Source organism: Pteronotus mesoamericanus, unplaced genomic scaffold, assembly GCF_021234165.1.
Source record: "Pteronotus mesoamericanus isolate MK-2021 breed Mesoamerican mustached bat unplaced genomic scaffold, CSHL_Meso_final scaffold_36, whole genome shotgun sequence".
Classification (NCBI taxonomy): domain Eukaryota; kingdom Metazoa; phylum Chordata; class Mammalia; order Chiroptera; family Mormoopidae; genus Pteronotus; species Pteronotus mesoamericanus.
Genome location: NW_026555313.1, coordinates 5,395,893 through 5,419,870, shown reverse-complemented (window position 1 = coordinate 5,419,870; position 23,978 = coordinate 5,395,893). Strand labels below are relative to the sequence as shown.

General features: G+C 34.4%; 1 protein-coding gene across 1 annotated transcript in view; it reads right to left on the bottom strand.

Moving 5' to 3' along the window:
- Window positions 1–23,978, bottom strand: part of CNTN5 (contactin 5) — a 480,323-nt gene that overhangs the window by 95,591 nt on the left and 360,754 nt on the right. The window contains exon 14 of the mRNA XM_054592597.1: window positions 8,080–8,200. Coding sequence (XP_054448572.1) covers window positions 8,080–8,200 — 121 coding nt within the window. The remainder of the gene's footprint in view (window positions 1–8,079; window positions 8,201–23,978) is intronic.

Here is a 23,978-nt window from a genome sequence, read left to right as displayed (position 1 = left end):
ATATTTGTTAGTAGTTGTCAGGAACTGTAATGTGTCAGAAACTAAGAAGGTTCAGAGGATACAATGATGAATAAAACAAACAATCTAGCAATTGATGGGAGGCAGCAGATTAATTTTAAATGCTCACTTTGAAGTCAGTCTGTCTGGACTCTGTTCACTATCCTTCCACTTACTAGGGTGACATTTGACAAGTCTAAACCTCTGTGAGCCTTAGTTCCCTTATCTTCACATTGGAACTAAAAATAGTACTCATATTGTTTTCATATGATATGCTAAATGGACAAAGTGAAATAACTCATATGAAGCCTTTAGCACAGTGCTTGACATACAGAAATATCTTAATAAGTGTTTTTATTATTGTTAATGGAGCTTATGATCAGAAAGCAAAATGTGCTGCTCATGCGTCTATAACAGCACTCCTTGATTATATTTTTGAAAGATGTGTCCGTATCAGGGACATAAGTTTCATGGTTAGCTGGTTCTTAGCACAGTACCTGCCACATAGACATGCTCTGTAAATGTTTGGTAAATAAGTATTGAATGGGATGAATGAAAGGTGAGCAAGGTTCAAGTTAAGCAACCTGTCCAAAGTTACATAACTAGTAGGGGCTTGTAGGTATGTGAAATGATTTGTCTGACTTCAAAGTCCATGCTTTCCTTAAGATACCTCACCACCTATCATACCTTATTGCTTGCCTTCCTCCATCTACTGCAATTTGTTATTATACCCTTCATTCCATTAAATTTTCCCCTGCCAAGGTCATCAATTACTTTTAAATTGCTCAATCCAATGGTATATATTGGTTCATGTTTTATTTGTATTTGACACTATTGCCCACTTTCTCATTCCTGACATTCTTTTTTTAGTTTATCCTTATGACTTCATTACCTTGGCTTTCCTCCTGGCAGCTACTTCTTAATCTCCTCTTAGGTTCTTCCTCCTCTTTAACGTTAGTGTTTCTGGAGATTCCATTATGAGCCTTTCCCCCTTCTCATTCTTCACATACTATCTTCGTAACTTCATTTCCATCTGATCACACTCAAATTTACATCTCAATTACAATGTTTCTCTCCTGGGCTTCATAACCACAAATCTACTTGCTTATTGGATCTCTCTCTCTCTCTGGAGGGACTTATCTTAAATGCTGTTCCTTTACCCAAGTCTATTTTTCTCTTCAGCTTCCAGGTTACATGAAAAGCATGATCATTCTTCATTAGGGTGGTCACATGATTTATCATCTAAATCAGGACGATTTTCAATGTAAAGGGTCTCATTAGTAATTACTCTGGCATTCCAAGTATAATCTGGAACTGCCTTGGTCTAACCAAAATGCATGGTCTCATTCCCATTGAATATGCAATTAAGCATTTCAACTGGCATTCGTCTTTGCCTCCTATTTCTCATTTTTTTTATAGCTAGTGAGCTTCCAAGTTCTATAGAATCTGTTTCCATCCTCCCCATATGTCTAAGTATGAACACTCATTTCTACCTCCAATATCAATGCCTTTTTCAAACCCTTCTTATTTCTTGTTAGGATTACTGCCTAGGCCTCCCATTTGGTCTGCTATCAAGCTGCTGAGTTTCACTCTTCATTAAAACACCCTCTTCACCATTAAGAATGAACTTCTTAAAGTGCATATATAATCATATCTTTTTCTAGCTTTTACCCTTTGATGGATATCCATAACTTTTAGCATAAAAGTTAAGCTCTTTTCCATGGCATTAGAAGGCACTTATTCCCAATCCTATCTCACCAGTTCTTTCTCTTACCCATTAGAACTGTTCCCACCTACAGTAAGCAATCACTAAATGATGAGTGAAATCAGTGTGTGAGACATAACCATACACACCAACAACTTAGCTCTACAAGTTTACATAAATGTGAAGTAATAGTAAATGCCATTTTCATATTAGGATGATACATTAGAAAAATAGATTAAGTCTGTGGGAAAAAGTACATAGAGAAGTGTGATTTCCTTAGTTTTGCCTCAAACCTATGTATGACATAAAAGTCAGTTGCCTAGAATTTTTCTTAAAATGTACAAGTCAACTCAGAGACATTGTTTCAAAATAGCAAAATGCTCCCATCAAGCAACTCAAAATATCAAAGTCAGTTGACTGAAATAGTAGTGCATAAAAGAGAACATGGCTTCTAGCAGTTTTTGAGTGAAGAGATCACAAGACATTTAGCCTCTATCAATTAGTTGTCTGTATACAATGACAATTCGTTTGTTTCTTTTTATTAGCAGATTTATCTATCTATCTTTTTCCATCATTTCAGCCAGTCAGGTCACTTGAGTCAGCTGTCATTTCAATGAGCCAAACTAAACGTTGGTGCAGAGAAGCCACACATGAACACGACTGACCAAAAGTCGTGTTGTTTGTTTTTAGTTAGTTGTTAAAAAGTTCTACAGGTTAGCAAGCAACTATATGAAAAGCATAAGAAAAAAGAAAAGAAACTGTTATTTAGTGTCTAAAATAAATTTTATAGGTGTCAGTCAATTAGTTAATCTAGAAGAAGTCTAAGCTAGAAAAGAAGGTGATTTGTATAACTTATTTAAATAGTCTTATCTAATACTGGTGATACCAGTTATCTAAAATTTCTATAATGATACAATGGATTCCACTAAGACACTGCATAAGTGAGATTCAATTTTCTTTAAGAAAGAGTATATTTTGTTTCTATTTTAAAGTTTTTTACTGTTGTAAAAACAAATGTATTAGTTAAAAACTATTCTGCTCTAAAACATATGTTAGTTATTTATTTACTATTAATATTAACTATGATTAAAATTATACTGAAGAAAGACTTGTCATTGTCCATTGATCCCTAAACACAAGCATATTGGCAAACCCAGCTTTCCTTTTTGTGACTACTGACTCTTTTTTCACTGGAGATTCTTGAGTTCAAGACATTACTTCACCCTATGAAGGTTGTGCAAACTCCAAGTATAATATTATTGCATATTAGATCAAAGGTGGGAAAGAAAACCTAAGCAAAATCTATCTTCCTAAAGGTACTTGTGTTAAATTTCTGTGCATTTTAAAGTTTGGAAACTTTCTGAGGTGGCCAGATGCTAAAGGTTGATGTTTATATTAATTTGGAATCTACATGGTTCACGAGGCTACTGCTATGAGAGATATAAAGATGGAGCACATTAATACTGCTTTCATTCTCAAATTAACACATATTAGAAATAGGTTCAAAGTTTTCACTAAGCTTGAGTTTCCTTTTACATTTGTTTGGATAAGTGATAATACTTGCATCCTTTGAGGGCAAAAGGCAGAAGATTCTCAAATTTTCCTCTCATGCTAGTGAAAATTACTGAAAATTACACCTTAGAATCTGGAGAGTATTTAATCAAAGATTCTAAAATGATTCCCATCAGATGGTAATTGGTATCTTTAGGTTGTTCTCAGATATTTGAAAACAAAACAAAACATAACATCTCACACTTAGCTAATATGTAAAGTCTCATCGCTGTTGGTTAGAATTAAATAATCTAGTTTGGTAACACCAGCTACCTCATGATAATAAGAGGTTTGAGTGAGAATTAAAATAGAAATGTGAATTATGTTTATTTTGATACAGTAAACAAAGCCTTTCAAAAATAAGCTCATAGGGTTGAAAAATAAAAGAAAAAACTTTTGTGTAAAAAGCTGGCAAAACCTCTGAGGAGGTGCTAATATGTTAATTTTATAGATGATAAAACTGATTTTGACAATTTTGCTGTAATGGATTCCCTCCTTTTACAAAAGTCCTTTTGTTCCTACATATTAATACATACTTTGATAGCTATGCGAGGCTGGCAGAGGGCCCCTGCCTTAGAATGTCCCCATGCTTGGATTAATGCTCTGCTGCCGCTGTGTTAAAATTCTTATCAAGTTTTGAGGAAGGGCCCTGCATTTTCATTTTATGCCAGGTCTCATAAATTGTGTATTATAGCTGGTCCCGTAGCTCTGCTTGTTTTTTTCTTAGTGTTTCATTATTTCTCCTATAAGACTTAAAGTTACCCAGGAACTTTCTTTTTGGTGCTCCTCACCCTTTTTTGCAAGGTCACCTCTCACACCAGTAGACTAGTGGGTACAGAGCCTCCAAGTGCTAAGCTCAGTGCTTGGTACAGAGCAGGTGCCTAATGAACAGGTCAGTGAATTAATCAGTAGCCAAGTTATTTACAAATACCTTTTGACGTCTTTAATTGACAAAACATACAAACTTTAAGTTTCAGTTCTGTCATGAAAAGTGACTTAGTGAATTGGGAGAGATTAAAGGTAAAATATTCAAGGAAAAAAATCTTTCTTGGAAAGAATAAAACTGAATTGATGGAAAGTTTAAAATAGTAATATTGAAAGACAGGTTGTACTCCAGGGTGAATACAAAATAATTGATGAGAGGAGAAATGAATGGTTAAAAGCAGTTGGATATCTCTCAACAAAGTTACATCTTGTGATGGATTCTATCTTCTCAAATTCAATTTCATACACATCAGATTCATCCTGGAAGTTGTAATTCAAGAGATGAAAATTGTCCAAATTTAGAGGAAAGAGGATGTATAGGCTGTGCATTCAGGAGGAATCAAGAAATTATTGATTCTTCTTTGACTGTCCCAAGAGTTCCTTGATCTACTGTTTTGCATTATGAAGCAGAGTAATATGAATTAAAAAAACTTGTAAGAAGAAGCAAAATATTTATCGTTTCCTTTGCCTTTGGGCAGAATTGACAGAATTCATGCTCTGGTTCCCAGTTACTTTAGCTTAGCTAAACACATTTATTATTTAAACCATGATAGTTTTCTACCCTTATATTCACTTTGGGAAACATATTTCTAATGTTAATTTTTGTAAAATAAAATAAAATAAACATTCCTCTCTTTGAGGTCTTTTATAATGTATTTGATCACTTCTCATATTGTTTGGAAGTAACAGTTCTTCATAAATTTTGTATCCCTCTCAGTGAAGTTATCTCTTAATGGTCTATCTCTTTTACCCTGAATAATATCATACAGTTCTATCCATAGCCTTGTCATACTTTCTCTATTGTTGCTATATCACACTTGAATAAGTGACTTAAATTGTGCACAGATGTTCAGGTGTGGATTTAATTTCTTTTTATATTCCAGGATAATAATTTCTTTTAACATATTCATTACTTCTATTATGGTTCTCCAAATTATGCATGGGGCTGTTATAATGCTGGTTCACTGAATATTAAATATATGAGAGCAAGCAATTTTATGCTTCAGGTGATTATTTATGGAAAAATTCAATTTTTGGAGTGTGAGGGTGGAATAGAGGTGGTGACATTCACAAGCAAAGTAAAACAATAGTGGAAACAAGCATTCAGGGGTATGGCAGCTTTAAAGGAGTGAATGGGAGAAGAAGTAGGGAGCATGACTAATCAGGAACGCTCAGATTCTAAATAGGTGACGGTGAGGTCTTAGGGCCATACATCTGAGCTCCAATATGTTGTGCTTGGGGGGCCAGGTAAAGAATCATAGGATTTGGCAAGGTGAACAAAAGAATTTCATAGACATCTCTAATGGGAAAGGAGATGGTAAAAAAGTAACTTCATCAATGTAGGAGAAAAGAGATTTTTAGCTTCCTAATTTCCACTGAAATACAATTACAGAGTTATAAAAACATACTCTGTGCCACACAAAAATGTCCCTCATTCTCCACCTTGATGAAAGTGGGCTGGTCAGACATTTCAATGATGGTATTCTACAAGAAGCCGAACGGCAGAGTGGTCTTTATCAGTCCCATTTTAATGTCACGTATGCTTAAACAAGAGTGCTTCAGGAATTCTGCTGCTAGAATTGTAGCCATCACTAGAAAAAGTCTACATTGAAAGCTCAGGTTTGGCCCCGTGGGGCCTGAGCTATTAGAATGCCTCAACTTTACAACCAACGAATGAAGGAGTGGGAGAAGAAATGGAAGGGTAAAACTACTTTGAGTTTTATTTAACAGGCTAACATTAAAAGCAGCAATATACAAGCATCCAAGTTCCTTCAATTACCAGGAGTTCTTTAAAGAATAGTAAAAATAAAAAGAACCAGAGCACTTAGTTCAGTTTTTAAATCTGTTTAAGACCAACCAAGCAGAAAGGCAAGCTATTTTTACTAATTTTAGAAAAGTAATGCAAATATATAATAGGAAATTGGCAACTTGATCAAACTCACTTCAAATGAAAGTTTGAGCTGAATGTTACATGAATATTCAGACAATAGCAACCTGTTTGAAATTGCTCTTGAGTATAATTCCAAAATTTATGCATTTTATCATCTCCCCAGGCATAAAGCCAAAGGCTAAAAGAGGAGAACACGAAAAAGCTGAACTTGAATTATGTTCTAAACTCTGTTGAGTTTAATTTTACTCACAAAGCAGAATGTTAGTTTGCCACTTAAATTTGCCCCTCACAGTCCTGTAAAAAATACCTAGTGTCTCGTTATCAGCCTCTGAGCTGTATTATTCATTTGGAAAGCTCCCATTTTTGGAGCATCATTCTGAATTACTGGCAAGTGCTACACAATAAATACAAATAACCTGAAACAGTCTGCAGCATAAGAAGGAAGCAATTTTCTATAAATTTGACTGCAGTGTGGGGTTTGCAGTTCCACGAGACTTGTAACTTCAAAAGGCATACAGCAAAATTTTTAGCTAAATGGAATATCATGAGAGAATAAGTCCTTAAAAAATGATGTTTTATAATAGGTAATACAGACATACAGCCTTGATATTAATTTGTAGAAAAGTTTAAACAATCTTCTGAACAGAAATAAACACACACAAAATGAAGAAGCTGCCACTCACCCAGATACACACTTACTTCAAAACAACAGTTTACTTGGACCAATGGTGGATGTACTATCAAAAATCAATGCACCTTAGATGAAACATACAACTAAAATGAAGAGATGATGAAGCTAATTACATGCCTTATATTTCCTGCTCAAGATTTTTATACTACTGGTAAATTCTTTAAAAAATTATAATTGGAAAACATTCCAAATGAATAAAAGACAAGATAATCTAAAACACATGTTTCTGCTAAGGAATGTGAGATTTTTATTTGCAGAGATTATGCAAGGCATTTTAGCATGCAATACTTGTACCACACAAAATGTAATTGTTTAATATCAAAAGGGGGAGGCACTAGGTTGGATTATAGTATGTTCTAGTGTTTGTCTTGAATGGTAGTTTTGTGGTGTATTCACTTTGTAATTTTTCTTTGAGTTGTGCACCTGTGCACTTATATTTTGTAAATTTTTCTCTGGCTACTTTGTACAGTATCAATAAGAAGCTAAAGGAAAAAGAGAAGAAGAAAGGGAAAAGAAAGAAAGAAAGAAGAAAAGGAAGGAAGGAAGGAAGGAAGGAAGGAAATGAGGGAGGGAGGGAGGGAGGGAGGGAGGAAGGAAGTGCATGCTAGGAACTGCATTTCCCATGCTGAGAAATAACATGCTAAAAGAAATTGGTGCTGTTGTTATTCACTTAATTCAAAAAATATGTAGCTTTATAGGGTAATACAGTCTGACAGCCTGGTTCATAGTTAGAACCTACTTAACTGTCATTTTTGCACAGAAAGATGGTGTGTTGACATTTTCAAACTTAAAAAACATCCCTATTCCTTAACAGTTGTAAATGCCACCAAATTAGGCATGCTGTTTCCCTGTTTTTGGAAGCAGAATTTAGAAGTTAGTGGAGGAAAAAACATGCCTAGGGGCTCCACTGGCTTTGCATTTGAAAAACACATAGACACACAAACAAATTTTATCTCTGTAGTCCAAGAGTCTTTGCGGCTCAACTGTTTAAAATTTCTGTTTGGCATTAAGTTGATTAAACACTCAGTAACCACTTATTACTAAAGGTGTTATGAACCCTGAAGTTGGATCTGTTGGTTTTGTCTGTTGCAGTTTTCCATGTAATATTTTCAAAAGCAAAAGTTAAGCAAAAATGACATATATTGTAAAATTGAAAGTAAAATGCACTCTACTGATGTGCTCAAAGTCCATGCATTTAAATTTCTTTGTATGATAATTTATGGTGATCATGTCTTCAGACTGCACTATTAGCATACTCACCCCTAACAAGAAGTTCTGCCTCATCTGACACACTGTCTGCTGTGGTCTGTACCCTGCAGCCATATCTCCCAGCATGCATCAGAAGGATGTTCCTGATCATTAAATCTGCAGAGGATGCTTGCTGAAAGAGGGATGAAGTGCCAGTTTAAAATGTTGCAAATCTGCCTAGTTCAAGGTGGTTTAAGGGGAACTTTTCATATTCAGTCAAAGGGCCCTTTTTTGGCATTACAATTTATATGACAACAATTCAGAAATCAAACATGCCCTATTTCAAGAAACACATGGAAGCTATGTTTCAACAATTGCTGATAAAGGGTTTGAACATTTAATATTGCACATAATGATTTAGCAGCTATAATATCTAATAAATATTTAAATATGCACACAAATTCATATCTTCAAAAAAAAGGAAAAATAATTAGTGAGCAAAATGACTGCTTTGCCATTCAGATACAGGCCTATTTTTGTGGCAAGAAAATAGTATTGAAAGGAATAGCAACTTGTGAAAATTAATTATCAGAAGATAGCACTCAAAATATTATCTGTGTGGCTTTACTGAATGATTCCTTTGTAAGTACACCATGGGCAACAGCACAAGGTAGTGCTTAGGTAAATGACCGCTGATCCCCAAGCCAAGTTTCTTTATGGACAAAGCTTTATTCCTCCTGTAAAGACTGCTATCAGGGAGCAGGGGCAGCCTGTCTCTGTTAATCACTGAAGTTACAAAACACAAAAGGGGCTCAAAACACTTGATTTTTGTTGGGAGCAAGCTGATTAGAACATAGCTGAAGGACAAATGCAGTTAAATAGATCCATAAACACCAGGGAGGGAATCTTTTAGATGTATCTGTTCATGGGATCAGTGATGATTCTACCTCTCTACACTGTAGAATGACTGGTACAAACTTCTCATTACTTAATATTGTCTTTCCTTTTTTGTGAATATGTAAAGATCTGGATTAACAATCACTCACACACAAGGTTGATTTTTTTGTTTGTTTTAGTTTTTTTTTCAGATAATGACATAGCAAAACTCCAATATGCTTTTCAGTTTCCGTGTTGCAATCAAAAACAATTGACTGGAATGGGAGTAGATGCATGCAGCTTGAAATGACAAATTCAAAGAACTCACTTCTCTCCAACAGTAGTTGAGCACATGAAAGAATGTATAAAGCAAGATATAGGGAAGTATCCCGGTTTACTTTTTAATTTTTGATGAATGGTTGAATTATCTTAAAAAATAATGCACTTGATGTTAGAGGGAAGTATTCTGATGATTATTTAAAAGATTAGTTGCTTACATTTATTTTGAAATAGATGAATGAGTTGTGTGAAAATCACGAAAATGAGAGGAATTTCTAGAAATTTTGTGTTTACCCCTTAGCATTCATTCCTTATAAAAGTGAGTTACTTAACCGTAATATGTTTTAGAACATTTCTTTGTGGTACTTCATTCTGGCATTTTTTCCCCCCATTCTAATAGTTTTATGATAAGAACTTCTAAGGGTATTGAAATTTTCTCTCATGAAATAATTGTTAGGACATGATCTGGTTTAGTCATTTACAAGATAATGCTTCATGGTGAGAATGCATTAAAATGTCATAACATAATTATTTCAAGGAATGTGATATTTGTTCAGAAAACATCCTACACTGCTAATTTCTGTAGTATAAATTGCTGCTCTTAAATTTCATTTTCTTATCTCTACTTCTTTCTCATCTTCTTTCAAGTCTGAAAAGAAAGTTTACACTTTAATACCTTTTGATTTAATATGGGGAAAGAAAAGCAAACCATAAACATTATAAGCCATAATTTAGCTTCAAATCAACATAATTTAATAGGGTATAAATGAGCTTTAACATATTTACCATTTTATGCAGTAGGGGCCCATCTTAGGTGTGAAAATCTTTCTCCCTAAATTCCTAAGAAGTTCACCTAATGATGTACAGTTAAATTAATCAGGAATCAATGTGCAGATTGGGTTCAATGTCTAATGGAAAAGCCAAGGAGAGGCAATGTCCAGAATGGGTTCAATGTCTAATGGAAAAGCCAAAGAGAGGCCTAGAAAATCAAAGAGGACTTTGTTATTTCCTGAAATGTGTTTCTGAAAGACTGAGCTTGGTGTTTTCTGTTTGTTTTGTTGTTGTTGTTTTACTTGTTTGTTTTTCAATATCACAAACAGGAGGTAGTTTAACAGCAGAAAAAGTAATGATTGTAAGTCATTATTCAGGCTCACATTTTTGAAAAATATTTTGTAAAATCATATTCTTGTGATTAAATAATTGTCTTATTTTCCAAGCCCTTTTCTTCCAAAATATTATTTTATTTTTGTCATGGACAAAAGTCCCTGAACCTTTGTTCTTTATGTTAAATTGTATTGAAGGAAGAGCTTAATGGGATTAAGAGTCTTCTTTAAAAATCTCATCAAGGTCCGAGGAATTCAGGAGGGTGAGGTACATATTATCATTCTTATGTTGTCCTTTACTTGGCTCCTGCAATTAATAGTGTACAATGCCCTATTAAATGGCTGAAGCTCTATCACCATCTATCAGGAATAAAAAGTCTACAGTTTACTGCGTATCGGTCAATACCAAGACTATTCAAGGAATTGAAATAATCTCATTTTGAGCCCATCCTTTTTCTTTTGGATTATACCTGCATTATATTTTTATAATTTTAAATAGAGAAGATTAAAAGTAAAGTGAATGAATTGTGAACATTAAACCTAAATTACCCTTTCAGTAGATTTACTGATCTTTCAAGAGAAATAATGAGAAGAATTCATGTGGGAGCCCATTACACTTAATCTCAGCCCACAGTACACAGTTCCTGAGAGAACCTTCGCAATTTAGTGCACTTTTAATGAAACGGTTACTTACAGCAGATTCTTGCTTCTTTAAGCTTAAACCTCATTTTCACTTTCTCTCTCAGGAGTTCCTCTCTCTTTTCTTGTTTTCTTTGACACTTGCTTAATGTCCTGTCTTTTCTTTGATGTTTGCTTTGGCTTTATGAACAAATTGTTATACGTGGCTTCAAATAAACTTCCCCACAACCAGTGATTAACACAATGCTTCAAGCATTGTGCATCTAGCACAACGCATGCCAATAATGAGACTTCAATAAATATTTGTTGAATGAATGAATATGTGAAGCAGTTAAGTAAGAGGTTGTATGTTCACTCTTTGTGAGACCAGCAACATGGCCAAGTCATTTACATCTTGGCCACATAGTCCCGTTAAAGCAGTTGCTAGATTTTGTAACTTTTTTCTATGACTTTGAAATAATACAGGGAATGTTGTCATTTCACAAGTCCAGCTCTTTTATTGGCTTTTACTGTGACTAAGTGCCCTGCTCATCCAGCATAACTGCCAGTTAAGACTTCCTAGTAATGGAAAGCTCATTTAACTGCTATGCAAAGTGTCTGCTGGTTCTTGCCCTGAGAAAAAGTCCAGTTTCTTATTTCAACAGAGAAGGTCTCTCAGAGCATGATTTCACCTCCCAGGACTGCATCCTGGGCTTCTGCAACACTAATCTCACATTTCCCTGGACGTGGGGGTCCTCCCCTACCCAGCCTGCTGATCTGCTGCAGATGCTCTTTCTCTTTTGCCTGGAAAGATACTTTGATACACAGCTCAAAAAACTTCTCCTTGGTAAAGCCTTTTCTGGACGCTCCCTGGGCTTCCTTAGTTCTGACATTGTTTAGTTATGCTTCAATAGCACTTTACTCATGTCTCGAAACTAGCACTTGACATTCTTAAAAGTTTTCCCCAAGTCCACTTGGAAATCTACTACGGGCATTCCCAGAGCTGAGCTAGGTAGTAATGCAGCAGATGATTTCTGGGGGAGCTAATGGATGCACCAAGGCTTCCTTCCTTTCTCCTTTGTGCCTGACAATGCTCCTCCTTCCCCTCTCCCTCCTACCCCCCGTCAAAGAAATTAGAAAAGGAAATGGGAAAAGACTATGGAGGAAGACAGTGAGAAGAGTACATAAAGGTTCTGGAATGACAAAAAATTGTCTGAACCCCTGCTCTACCACTTATTAAGTTTTGAACTTGGGAAAATTACTCTATTGCTCAGAGTTTCTGTCACAGCTTCATTGTGTTAATGCAAATAAAGCTTACAGCAGTGTGTCTGGCACATTGTGTTTGATAAATGTTATCTGTTAAAGAACACTGTAATTGCACTCTTAGCCAAGAGGAATATTTCTTTAAGTGGTATTCACTCCTTCAACAGTTGGATATCAACATTTTCCATAGCTATGGCAAGTTTTCTAAGTACTAGTTTTCCTTTAGATGCATGCATCCCCCTTTTCTCTCATAGAAAACCACTGCACACAGAATAAGAAGACCTGAGTTCTAGCCTTAATTCAGCACATTCCAGGCCCTGCAATTATGGGAAAGTCATTTTCTTTTCAGATAACAGCTGCACTGGTTTTCTCAGGAACTGAGGAAAATCAAATGAAACAATATACCTTTGTGAACTATTGGGAAATGCTTCAGAAGTGTAAATTATTCCTAAAGTTCTTTTTCTCATCAAGATTTAGTAAGCACTCTGAGAATATTTGGGGAATATACCATCTAAAGAACAAAGTAAAGAGAAAACGGTGGACTCACGCTGAGTGACTCAGTCAGAAGCCTGCTGGATACACGGCTTCCACGCCCTCATTTAGGGTTTATTTAACTTTCTCAAGGGGCTCATGCAGGGCGCATCCCCCAACAAATGGACACATAAACCATTCCTCTATATAAAGCAAAGTAATGTGGTATACAAATTTTATGAGAAAGAATGTAAAAAGCTTTTCTAATATGAAAAGCTGAGTATTAGCTATGAGACACATATTATTAGATATGATTCATGTTGACATAAAATCTTTTGTAGTTAAAATATTTTTCTGGTAACAGTATATCTTTTTCCCAGAGGATAATTTGTTTAATGTACCCTACAATATGGCAATAATATACATATGCATTCTGTTTCTTTTTACAACTTTTCTTAAACCTTTACAATGAGGTTTATATTTGTGATGACATTAATTTTAATATTTTTTAAAGAAAGTGGCTGATATTAACATGGGTGCTTAAATAATTGGACATATTTTCAGAAATAGAAATACTAATTGCTGCCCATGAAGAAGATACTAGACAAAATACTGGAAGACTTGACTTTGCTAATAGTGAAGAAAATATACACAAGATAGTATTTGACAAAAACAGTTAAGCCTATTTTGGTGAAATATTACAAATTGTTCAACAATGCACTGAAGACTAAAAATTGGTAGAAATTATTCTAAGATCCCATTACTGGGACCTTGTATTTACTTTCCAATACATATTCTAATAATATATTTTTAAGTACTAAGAAAAATATAGAAAGAGTGTTACTTGGTGACATAGATTAAATAGGAAAAATGAGTGGACAATTGTTTAAAAATTCAGAATGACTGTATATCCAAACTGGATCATTGCATATCATAAGCACAAAGTCATGAATACAAATCATTTTTGCTATCAGTCCACTATCCTGGTTATATTGAAGATAAGGCATTAAAAGGCAGTTCAAAGCAAGAATATACAGGACCAACTACAATTAAATTTTAATATAATAAATTTGAAGAAACAAATGTTAAATTATACTTATTTCCTAGATGACAAAACTGGATATATGAAGAACACCGAATGAATGACATCATGCCACGTATATCACATTAGTGTTCTCCTATCCCAAGTAGACATACAGGACTAGAAGTTATGATATTTAACATGTCAGTGGATGGCAGAGTTAAGTGGCGTGTTTGTGCTCTGATTCTTGAATGATGTCTCTTTTCTAATCATAGGCACATGGCTCTTTCTTCCTAATGGAGAGGCACATGGGAATTCCTTTATCTAAGATTCTGCTATAGACTGAAAGTTTGTGTCCTTCTGAAATTCCTGTGTTGAAAACCTGATCTCAGTGTAGTGGTGTAACATTTGTAGGGGTGTGTTGGGAGGTAATTAGAGCCCTAGGGACTTTTACTGAGTGGTCTCAGCAAAAGTCTCCGGGTGCACAGAGGCCAGCCCCAACCTGGCTGGCGCCTGCAGACCTTTGTGGTGGGGCAGATATTCAGGGAGTCATCGTGGGGAGCTTTTGGAGCTAAGCAGGCTAATGAAAATCCAGATTTGGCTGCATGTGGGGAGGTCCCAACACAGGAGAAGGAATGGTGTCTGTTGGCCATGGGGGTGGGTAGCTCAACACAGGCACAATGGCAGCTGTCCTTGCCTTCACCCTTGTAGCCACATAGCTCAGCTTCTTCCTGTATGACTCTGGTGCTCCCTGAGCTGCTGTGCTTTCGCCAGAGTGGAGCCCAGGGTGAGTGCCTATGAGTGAGATTTTGTGCACTGGCCCTTTAAGAAGACATCTGAGTTTCCAGCAGCCTTCTGTTTCACTTGGAAAGATGGAATCTCCACTGACTTTCTTAGGCAGATATTATCTGTGCTCTTCTTCCCAGCCCTCGTTTTGTGGCCTGAGGAGCCTGGTGTGGGGCTGAAAGCACTCACTCCTTGAGGGACACTTGCACCTGAGATAGTCCCCGCCATTCTCAATTGCTACAGGTGGGTGTGAGGCCATCCTATTTTCACCCCTCCTATCAGTTTCAACATGGTTTCTTCTTTATATCCTTAGTTATAAGACATGTTCAATTAGTCTTTAGATGATTATCAAGGTTGATTTTTCTATAATTTTATTGTAATTTTGACATCATGGGAGGAGTGCAGAATTCACCTACTCTGCCATCTTGACTGGAACTTCCAGAAACTATTGAGAAAGGCTTGAGAGACAATGAGAAAACTGCTACTGGGGATTTGAGAAAGGTGACCTTTTATGTCATGTAAGAAAGTCTGACAACAGTGCTGCATGAAATGATGTGAACAACACATTATCCACAGTGAATAAATTAAATTTGCCTAAGGATATTTTTGGCAAGGAAATTGAAAGTGCCAATGGGTTTCTTTGAGCTGTGTATAAGTATAAATACAGAGAGATGAGCTGAAAGGAGAGAATCACTCATTTCTCCAGCAGGATGTAAACAAAATCTACTGAAGCCAGAACCCTGGATTTAAAAACAAAAATACTTCTCATCTCTATTCATGCCAAATGGTCAAGGTCAAGTAACATAAGAAATGGTCTCAGCAAACATCAAATCCGGGATCCTACCAAATAAAGTATCCCCCCCAGGGCAAAGATCCCAAGTGTGTAGCCACTTACAATGAAGTATAAAAATTTCTGTTTACAATGGCATTTTAAGGGCACTTTCCTACAGCAACCAGGCCTTCAGTCCAAGATGGGGAAAACCCCAAGGAAATGGTTAATGAAGACTGAAAAAAACATTGAGGAGACTGTAATTGGAGGCTGAAGAAAGGGATACCTGATGTATGAACTGGCAAAAAGAAAAAAAACAGCAAAACCCTTGTCTGTGGTAAGGTGGAGATAGAAGAGGTTCCTAATGAACTTATAAATGTGATTAAGGAGATTTATAGGGAGAATAAAAGTGTTGACTACTAACTTAGTTGTTTGTGATAGTACACGAGAAGAGTCACCTGAGCTTTAAGCAAACAAACAAACAACAACAACAACAAAAACAAAAGGACCGTCATTTTCAGAAAGTATTTAGAGGAAATACTTCCAACCTGGAACTTGCTGGGTTGAAAAATAAATTACTTCTGATTTCATCTTGTTGAGCTATAAAATAACTGGGTTAGAGGGTGGGCAGTGACAGGGAAACCTTTGTATACCTTGGATAAATATCACCTAAAGGCATTTTTAACTATAATTTGATCTTGTGAGTATCCACCATATTTGCACTTCATTCTTACGATCTTCAAAATGATCTTCAGTTCACTACTGTTAAAAAAGAGAGAGCAGGCCCCAAATGGAGTCACGTGAGCTAAGCCCAAATCTCCAAACTTAGACTTAACACTTATCCCACTTGCAGATTTAGCTTATCCCAAGACTGCAATCTTCCTAGACAGCACAGTGAGCTAATTTGCCTCATAGCCCACTTCCATTCCTTAATAGGCAGGTTACCTAATGTTGAAACAATCCACTTTTTTTCCACTCTTTTGCCTGTAAAAGTCTTCAATTTTGTACAGATCTTCAGAGCTCCTTTCTATTTGGGAGAATGGATGCTGCCCAATTCAAAAATCATTCAATAAGCCAATAAGATCTTAAAGTTTTCCCAGTTCAATTTTTGTTACTTAACTCTTCTCTACCCAGTGGCTAGCACAACATCTGTCACATAGAAGCCTCTTCATATATATGAAAGAATATCATTTGCCTTGAAACAAGTGTGTTAAGAGACACTTTAAAAGAAAAACAATAACCAAGAAGGAAAAGACACTTTTCCTTTTTGCAAAAATGTAATATTTCAAATAGAATAATTAATTTTGTATGAATTTCTAGCTATGAATTTGATACAACTATATGGCTGTTTGAAGTGTTTTCTCAAAATTAAAAATTTTTAGGTATTTACATTTTATTTGCAATATTAGTAAACATTTTAACAGGTGAAATCTTCAACAAGTAACTATTACGTCAATCAAGTGCTTTAAGATCAAATACTGTTTTTTTTTCCAAGTTTAATTTGATAGTTACTAATGCTTAGGAACAAGTACTAGTTATAATAAGGAAAGAATGAATATTGTAATGGATGAATGAAAAAATTACTTTATTATAATAAGGAAGGAAATTTGGGTCATATCATTCATTTAAGCACTGTCATTCAGTCCTGAAGAGTTTCATCAACATCAAAAACACTAATAATTTAGGGAATTCAAATACACCAATCTAAGAAAAGACTATTCAAAATACTGCTTAGATTGTAGGCTATAACAGCAATCCTCTAATGAAGATACAAGCAGAAGAATAGTTCAAACAAAAGGTCAAATTGAATAAATGTGTCAATCAAAAGCCAACTATGAAAAGTTTAAGGTCAAGGACTCTCAATCAAATGCAACTTACATCTGAAAATGAGTCAAGACACTTTGCCATAGAAAACTCATTAATAACAAGGCTTTGCAATTTTATGAAAAAAATCCATCAACTACTTAATATATAAAAATCAGAGTTTACTCAGACTGACTGAAAATTGTCTGTGATGCCATATTCTACTACCTCTCTTCATCCTCCTATAACAATATAAAACAGACCTGGTATTTTAAAAACATATTCATAAGACTCAACAAAGCAGTACGTCTTTGAATTGACATTGACACTTATAAACATATATACACATATATTTTTCCCTAAGATTTCATATTGATAGGGTATAAAATTTTCATTATTTTGAATTTTTTATGTGTGTTTGATTATATAAAATAAGGGATGTGATATGTTACCCAGAAAAAAACAACATTGTTCCACTTATAAAATTATTGTTGTTTTTAAAGAGGAAATCTCTATTTAGCTTTAGAGGAACATTTCATCATTAATAAAGATATTATACATAAAAATATATTCTCATTCATAGAGAAGAATTCTGATTTGAGATTATTTTTCCAGTTTGAGGCTTCTTTTGCATTAAAAGTTTTACAGTCCTAAGGACATCATGAGACTTTGGAATATCTTTCATGAATTAAGTAAGTATTCAATTGTTAACAGAGAAGAATGTGATTTTGGTGCTATGAATGTTTCCTCCTGAAAAAAATGGTTAGTGTTCACTAAAACATATTAAAATAACCTCACTGTTATTGGATGCCATATGGAGAGTTTCTTGGGATTCAGTTTTTGAACATAACATTTAATATCACAGAACTGTAGAATTAGATAGGGGTATTAGGAGTCATCTACTCTAACCTTTTCAGTTTGCAGATGAGAACTGAGATGAAATGAATCATTGAAAGTCATATAGTTAAGTAGGGGCAAAGTTGGGCCCAAACCAAAACCAGTTGGCACCTTCTCCCTACCCAATCATTCAATCTTTTACTATATAGTGATGTTACCCAGTAATGTACCTTGATATTATATCATTTCCTGAAAAATATATCTGGCAATATCTATTTAAATTACAAGTAGTTTTATTCTTTTACCCTGAAATCCATTCCTGGGACTCTATCTCATAGAAATAAAGTTGTTGATATACATATGTGCAGATATTCAGAGATGTTTTCTGTAGCATTTTTCATAAATCTCTCAAACATTCATATTTTTAATAGGGTAATGGCTAAATAGAGATATAGTCATACCATAGTCTATTATGTACCCATTGAAAAGAATGAATTAGAGGTAGATCAACTGACATGAAATAATTTTCAAGATTACTGAATGAGAGTAATGAGATGCAGAAAAGAATATGCAGCATATGTTCAATATTTTAAAAATAATGGCATAAATATCTCTATACATCTATAAATCTGCCTAGGATTACAAAAGAACAGAGAAAGTATAGAAAGACATACATTAGGATATTAAAAAGCTTTAAAGTAGTGGAAAGGCATCCTAATAAAAGCAGCATGCATGATAGTATATACTTGTGTAATGTGTCTACATATGCTTGAAGAGATGCATGATAATATGATTACAAAAACTAATGGTGATTATTTTTAGGTAATGTGATTCCAAGAGGCTTTCATTCTCTTCTAATTTTCATATGTTCAAATGATCTACAATAAACTTGTATTAGTTATATAAATAGAAAAAATCTACCTACAGTATAGTGAAAAAATAAAAAGCTGACTTTGATTTAGAATTCAAAAATATGGTTACCACGTAGAAACACAGAGGTAAGTGTTTATCATCAACTGCACATATAAATGAATCAGCTTATGTAGTTAAACAAACCTATGGATTCATTTGGGTATGGAATAGTCAGTATATTTCATGTTTGTTTCAGATATATCCAGAATCCCTTTTCATCAGTTCATTAATACATATATCTGCTTTTGTTCCTATCAAAATATATCTAAAGCACAGAAATCACTAGAACCAATTTTGGGAAGAGGCATTTAATATTGATTAATTTAGACTGATAAAGTAGAAAATATAATTGTTCCAGAATATGCTATTTTTCTGAAACAAATTCATTTATTCATTTTTAAGTAAAAAATTAATGTTTCTATCTTAATGTTTTTATATCTGTTCTCAATTTTCTATTAACAAGTGATTAAAATACTTCAATATTTTGAAAAAAAAGCACAGATTTTATAAAATGGAACAATGACTCTGCATAACCAGATCAAGGGCTTTGACAATTTTCACTTAATTCAATAAAATAGGGTTAATACTGTTAGTGACTAGTTAATTTAGTCAAAGCAGTTAACATAGTTTGTGTTGCTAGGGACTGCCCATGTTGAGTTTTAGTGTTATTCAAATGATTATTTTTCCAACTGCTCATTGGATCCCATAACCTAGCTTTAGTTTAGTCTTAAAAATGATACTTTAACTGAAGTGAAGGATCAGTTGACACTGATAATTATTTAAATGATGTGGTAGGTTTGTTGCACTAATGACCCCAAAGCTTTTCATGCCTTCCTACATCTACTTTTGGGTGCCGCTCCCATACTCACTGTGCCACTCTCAGTGATTCCATTGGTCATTCAGATATTAGCCAATGTGGAACAAACATATGCTTCCAAAATGGGGTGTGCACTGAGGATTCCTGATTTGGAAACCTGTGGAAACCATGTGGCACAGCTTGGACTAAGCTGCAGTAGGGTAGAGACCACTTTGAGCAGAACAACACCATCTTAGTTGCCACCTTCCAAACAATTGACCTGCAGATGCATTGATGAGTCCCAGATAGACCAATAGAAAAACAATTAAGTCCAGCTCAAATTATTGACCCATAGAATTGGGTCACAAATTTTGCGGAGTTCACTTTGCATTAAAAGCATACTCTAATAGCAATTAAAAGCATGACTCAATGAGAAATATGAGGATTCTGGCATGAGGGTTGCAAGTTAGAGAAATATTTTTAAAAAATTGCCAAGGAACTGATGCTGGTAGATTGCAAAAATGGCCATAATATTTTTCAGTTCCTCCCAGGAGAAGGTTTCTCTTCCCTTTGAATCTGTATGGCCTTATGACTTGCTTTAAACCAATAGAATGTGACAGAAGTGACATAAAACAAGTTTGAGCCTACGCATAACAGATCATGATGCTTCTGCTCTTGGATATTGGAATCCTGAGATATCATGTGAACAAGCCTGGACTAGCCTGGTAGATGATGAGAAACCTGTGGCTCATTTGCCCCTGCAGTTCCAACCGCTAGCCAGCTGCTGCCCAACACCGGGGCCTCGAAGTTGGCTGTCAGGTGACTGACTATAGATACATGAGTGAGCCTTGCGGAGACCAGTAGATAAATTCCAGATGAGTCCAGCCCAAGCTGACAACATAAAGAATTATAAACTAAAAAATGGTGGTTAGAAGCCATTAAATTTTGGAGCGGTTTGTTTTGCAGCAGAAACTAATCCAGACTATCATATTTAACAGACACCTCAGTTCCTTTTCTATATTTAGTCTCAAGAGAAAAAAAGATGTGCAAAGGAAAGAGTATTCATTGAATCTAAGCTGTAAAATTCCCCGCACTCTAAACATATTTATATCTCACCATCTAAAATATGAAAAATAAAACAGAACAATGGATTATTCCAGTCAGAATTTTAGTAGGAGACTAAATGTGGATGGAAACAGCAGTGTAAGTAAAACACACACATGCCAAAAAAAAGGTAAAAAAGAAAGGATTCTTTAGTTATGCTGTCTGATTACTCTTAAAGGAAAATGGAGACATTCTTATTGAAATGATTGCATCTCTAACAGTAGCTAAAATGATTTTAAACACCAGGGACTTTGCAATACCCTGTTCCTGAATCATTGCTGATGTAAAAGGCACAGTGAGCAAAGCATGCCCCAAGCCCCTGTAAAGTAAAAGCCAAGAGTCTTTCACTGGTTCTCACTACTTAAACCACAAACAATTGCAATTAAGTGCAGGTTTCAGAATTGCTTTTAGAACATGGTGTTACTGTAGTTAATAACTATTGTAAAATAAATTTGGTCATTATGGTATCTTTAGTTCTGGGGCTATCAAATATTAACAGTATAAAATATAGTATTTTATAGTTTCAGTTAGGCTTATTGACATGAAATCCTTGAACTATTTAGTACTATGTTGGATCTTCAAAATTAATGCATCCTAAGTTATTTTAGCTAGTTTTGTTTCAAAATAGTTAATTATTTTGGTTTTATAGATGTGTAGAGTATACAATGAGAAATAGTTTAATTTTAGGGTAATTAAAGAACTATCAGTTAGATTATTACCTTACCTTATACTAGGTGATTAATAACCTCTAGTAATGAACTTAGTTGAATTAAATCGAGCATTCATTCTAAGAACAGTCTTTTCGCTAATGATATACTTGGTTAATAATTCAAATTTTTTCTCCAGAGTCTTTTTTCTCTCAACAGTGTAATATCTCAATACTATGACATTTATCACATTAAATAGTTGTTTAAAGATCTGTCTAGATTAAGAATTCTAGAAGAGAGAGATCATGCTTCACTCAACCATCTATTCCTTGCCCTGATATAGTACTAATATACGTTATAGATAACCATTTAATTTTTTGGAATGTGATGTATTAAATTTTTTCCTGATATTGATAATAATATGTTACTTTTTTTGGTGTGGTGATTTAGCATATGGGCAAGGAGACAAGAAAGTGACTATGTGTGACAGTATAAAGTTCTACTTGTTTATATAATAATTAAACAAATACTTTATTTAGCAAAAAAACCCTGCCAGGCATGATGCCAGATGGAAGCAATGGTTAACAAGACAGGTGTGATTCCCATTCTCACAAATATATAATGTGATAAAGAAATAAATGCAGAAGAAAGCAGAAATCTTGATTTTAGCCCCTGTTTTCTTTAAGTGCATTGCATTCTTAGAATTGCTTCTACAATAATTAGCAGCCTCCTAAAAAAATCACCAGATATTCCTTCTTAGGAAAATATCTTAATGACCTTAAATAGTGAATCTTAACATTGTATAGTTAATTTCTTTTTTTATATATCCCACAGCAAGCTCTAAGCAACATGTGAATTTGTGTAAAATACATATACTTAGACTAAGCACCATGTAATTTCTCTCTAGATTTAATTTGGAAAAATCTGGCAGTTTTACTTTTGTTAGGAATATGTAACTTGCGATAATTGGAACCAAGCATAATTATGGTCATTTACTTAACTTTCATAGGTGATATGAGAAGCTTTTTTTAAAAAACAGAATTATTACAATAACAGATTAGGTTTGCTTTAATTATAAGATCACCATTTGTTACTGGGTTTTGATAGACAAAACCTCAGTACTTTTCATATTTTCCTGATCCCCAGTCCTTACCTAGAGTGTATTTCCCGCTTCTGCCTCCTCTCCCTCCTTTGCCTGAAATATTCTTTATTCTCCTTTAAGAACAAGCTCAGGTATTATTTGGTTTAAGAAGTATGCTCTGTTTTTACAGGCTGGATGATGTATAACTTGGACTGAGTTCCCTAAACATATTTTTTCCAGTGCTCTTGGCACATCAGTTTATAAGACTGTTTCTCTGTATGACTGGGCTTCTCAAAGGCAGCACTATTTCAGGTGTGGTCATGGGCCCTTCATAGAATGTGCTGTTGATTACTACAGAATCCTCAATTCCTGGTCAGCTACCTAGTATATAGTTGCTCAATACATCTTTGTGGAACTGTGCTATATTCAGAATTCATCTTTTGTATACTGATAAATACTCTATAGAGCTGTTATCTATTCATTAAAGAAAATGGTGTCATGCTCCCCAAATTCTCTAAATTGATCTTTTCTACTTCTGTTATATAAGGTATATCAGATGAAGAAAGTGAATAATAATAGACTGATAGTTATTTCCAAAATGCCCTCTTCCTCCTCTTCTAAGAAAATGTCTTTGAGAGGCTACCATCTGAGTTATTAATTCGAGACTCCTAAAATCAATTTTACATTATAATGTGATAAAAATAGTCCATGAAGGAAACCAGAGGATTTTTGAAAGCTAAGCTAAATCTAAAGACATCATAACACTTAGGCACTCTTTAGAATTTAATACAAAACAGATGCAGAAAGAGAAATTGAAAAATAAAGGTAGAATTTCAAAGATGTCTTGAACATAATGGCCTATCAAAAACCTACTTCTTTGAAAATCACTTTGGGAAATAACATAGAAGTCAGTCTATAACACAATACTTACATATCAATAGTATTTCAAAATGTAAAACTGAACAATGTTTGCTTATAAAATCCTTAACCTTATGTGGTATTAGAGAATAAGGGCAGCCTTTTATTTACCAAGGCTTTCTTTCAAAAACCAAAAGCAAAATCTTCTTATACATATGATTCCTACAAAATAAAAAATTCTACTGCTAAGGGTCCTATTATACTATGCATTTCATCACTGTAGATTAAATTATATCCCTGATACATAGATATACATGTAGGGAATTCTTTTTAAAGTGATAGAAAACTAATACAACATATCAGCATTGCATCAACATGAAAACTCAAATCCATTTTATATTTTTCCTTTTACTAAAGACTCCTATAATTATTATTTCCAGAGACAATAATTCCTTTTAGCACAGTATCAAAAATATTTAAATTTCTTGTAAAGCAAAAATGAATAAAGCTACTGATCACTGACATCACTCTCTATAATTAAAATAGATGTTAGAATTTTTCCTCAATTAACAAAAAACTTAAACAGCTACTAGATATGACAGTCAACCTCTGTTTCTAAGTGGCTTACTTTAAATGGCTAGTTTTTAGTTTGTATACTCTTACCTCCACTAATCTCTTTAGCAGCTCTACGAATATTTATTTGGTTTTTAATATGCACCAGGCACTGCTCTGAGTTCAGAAAAATAA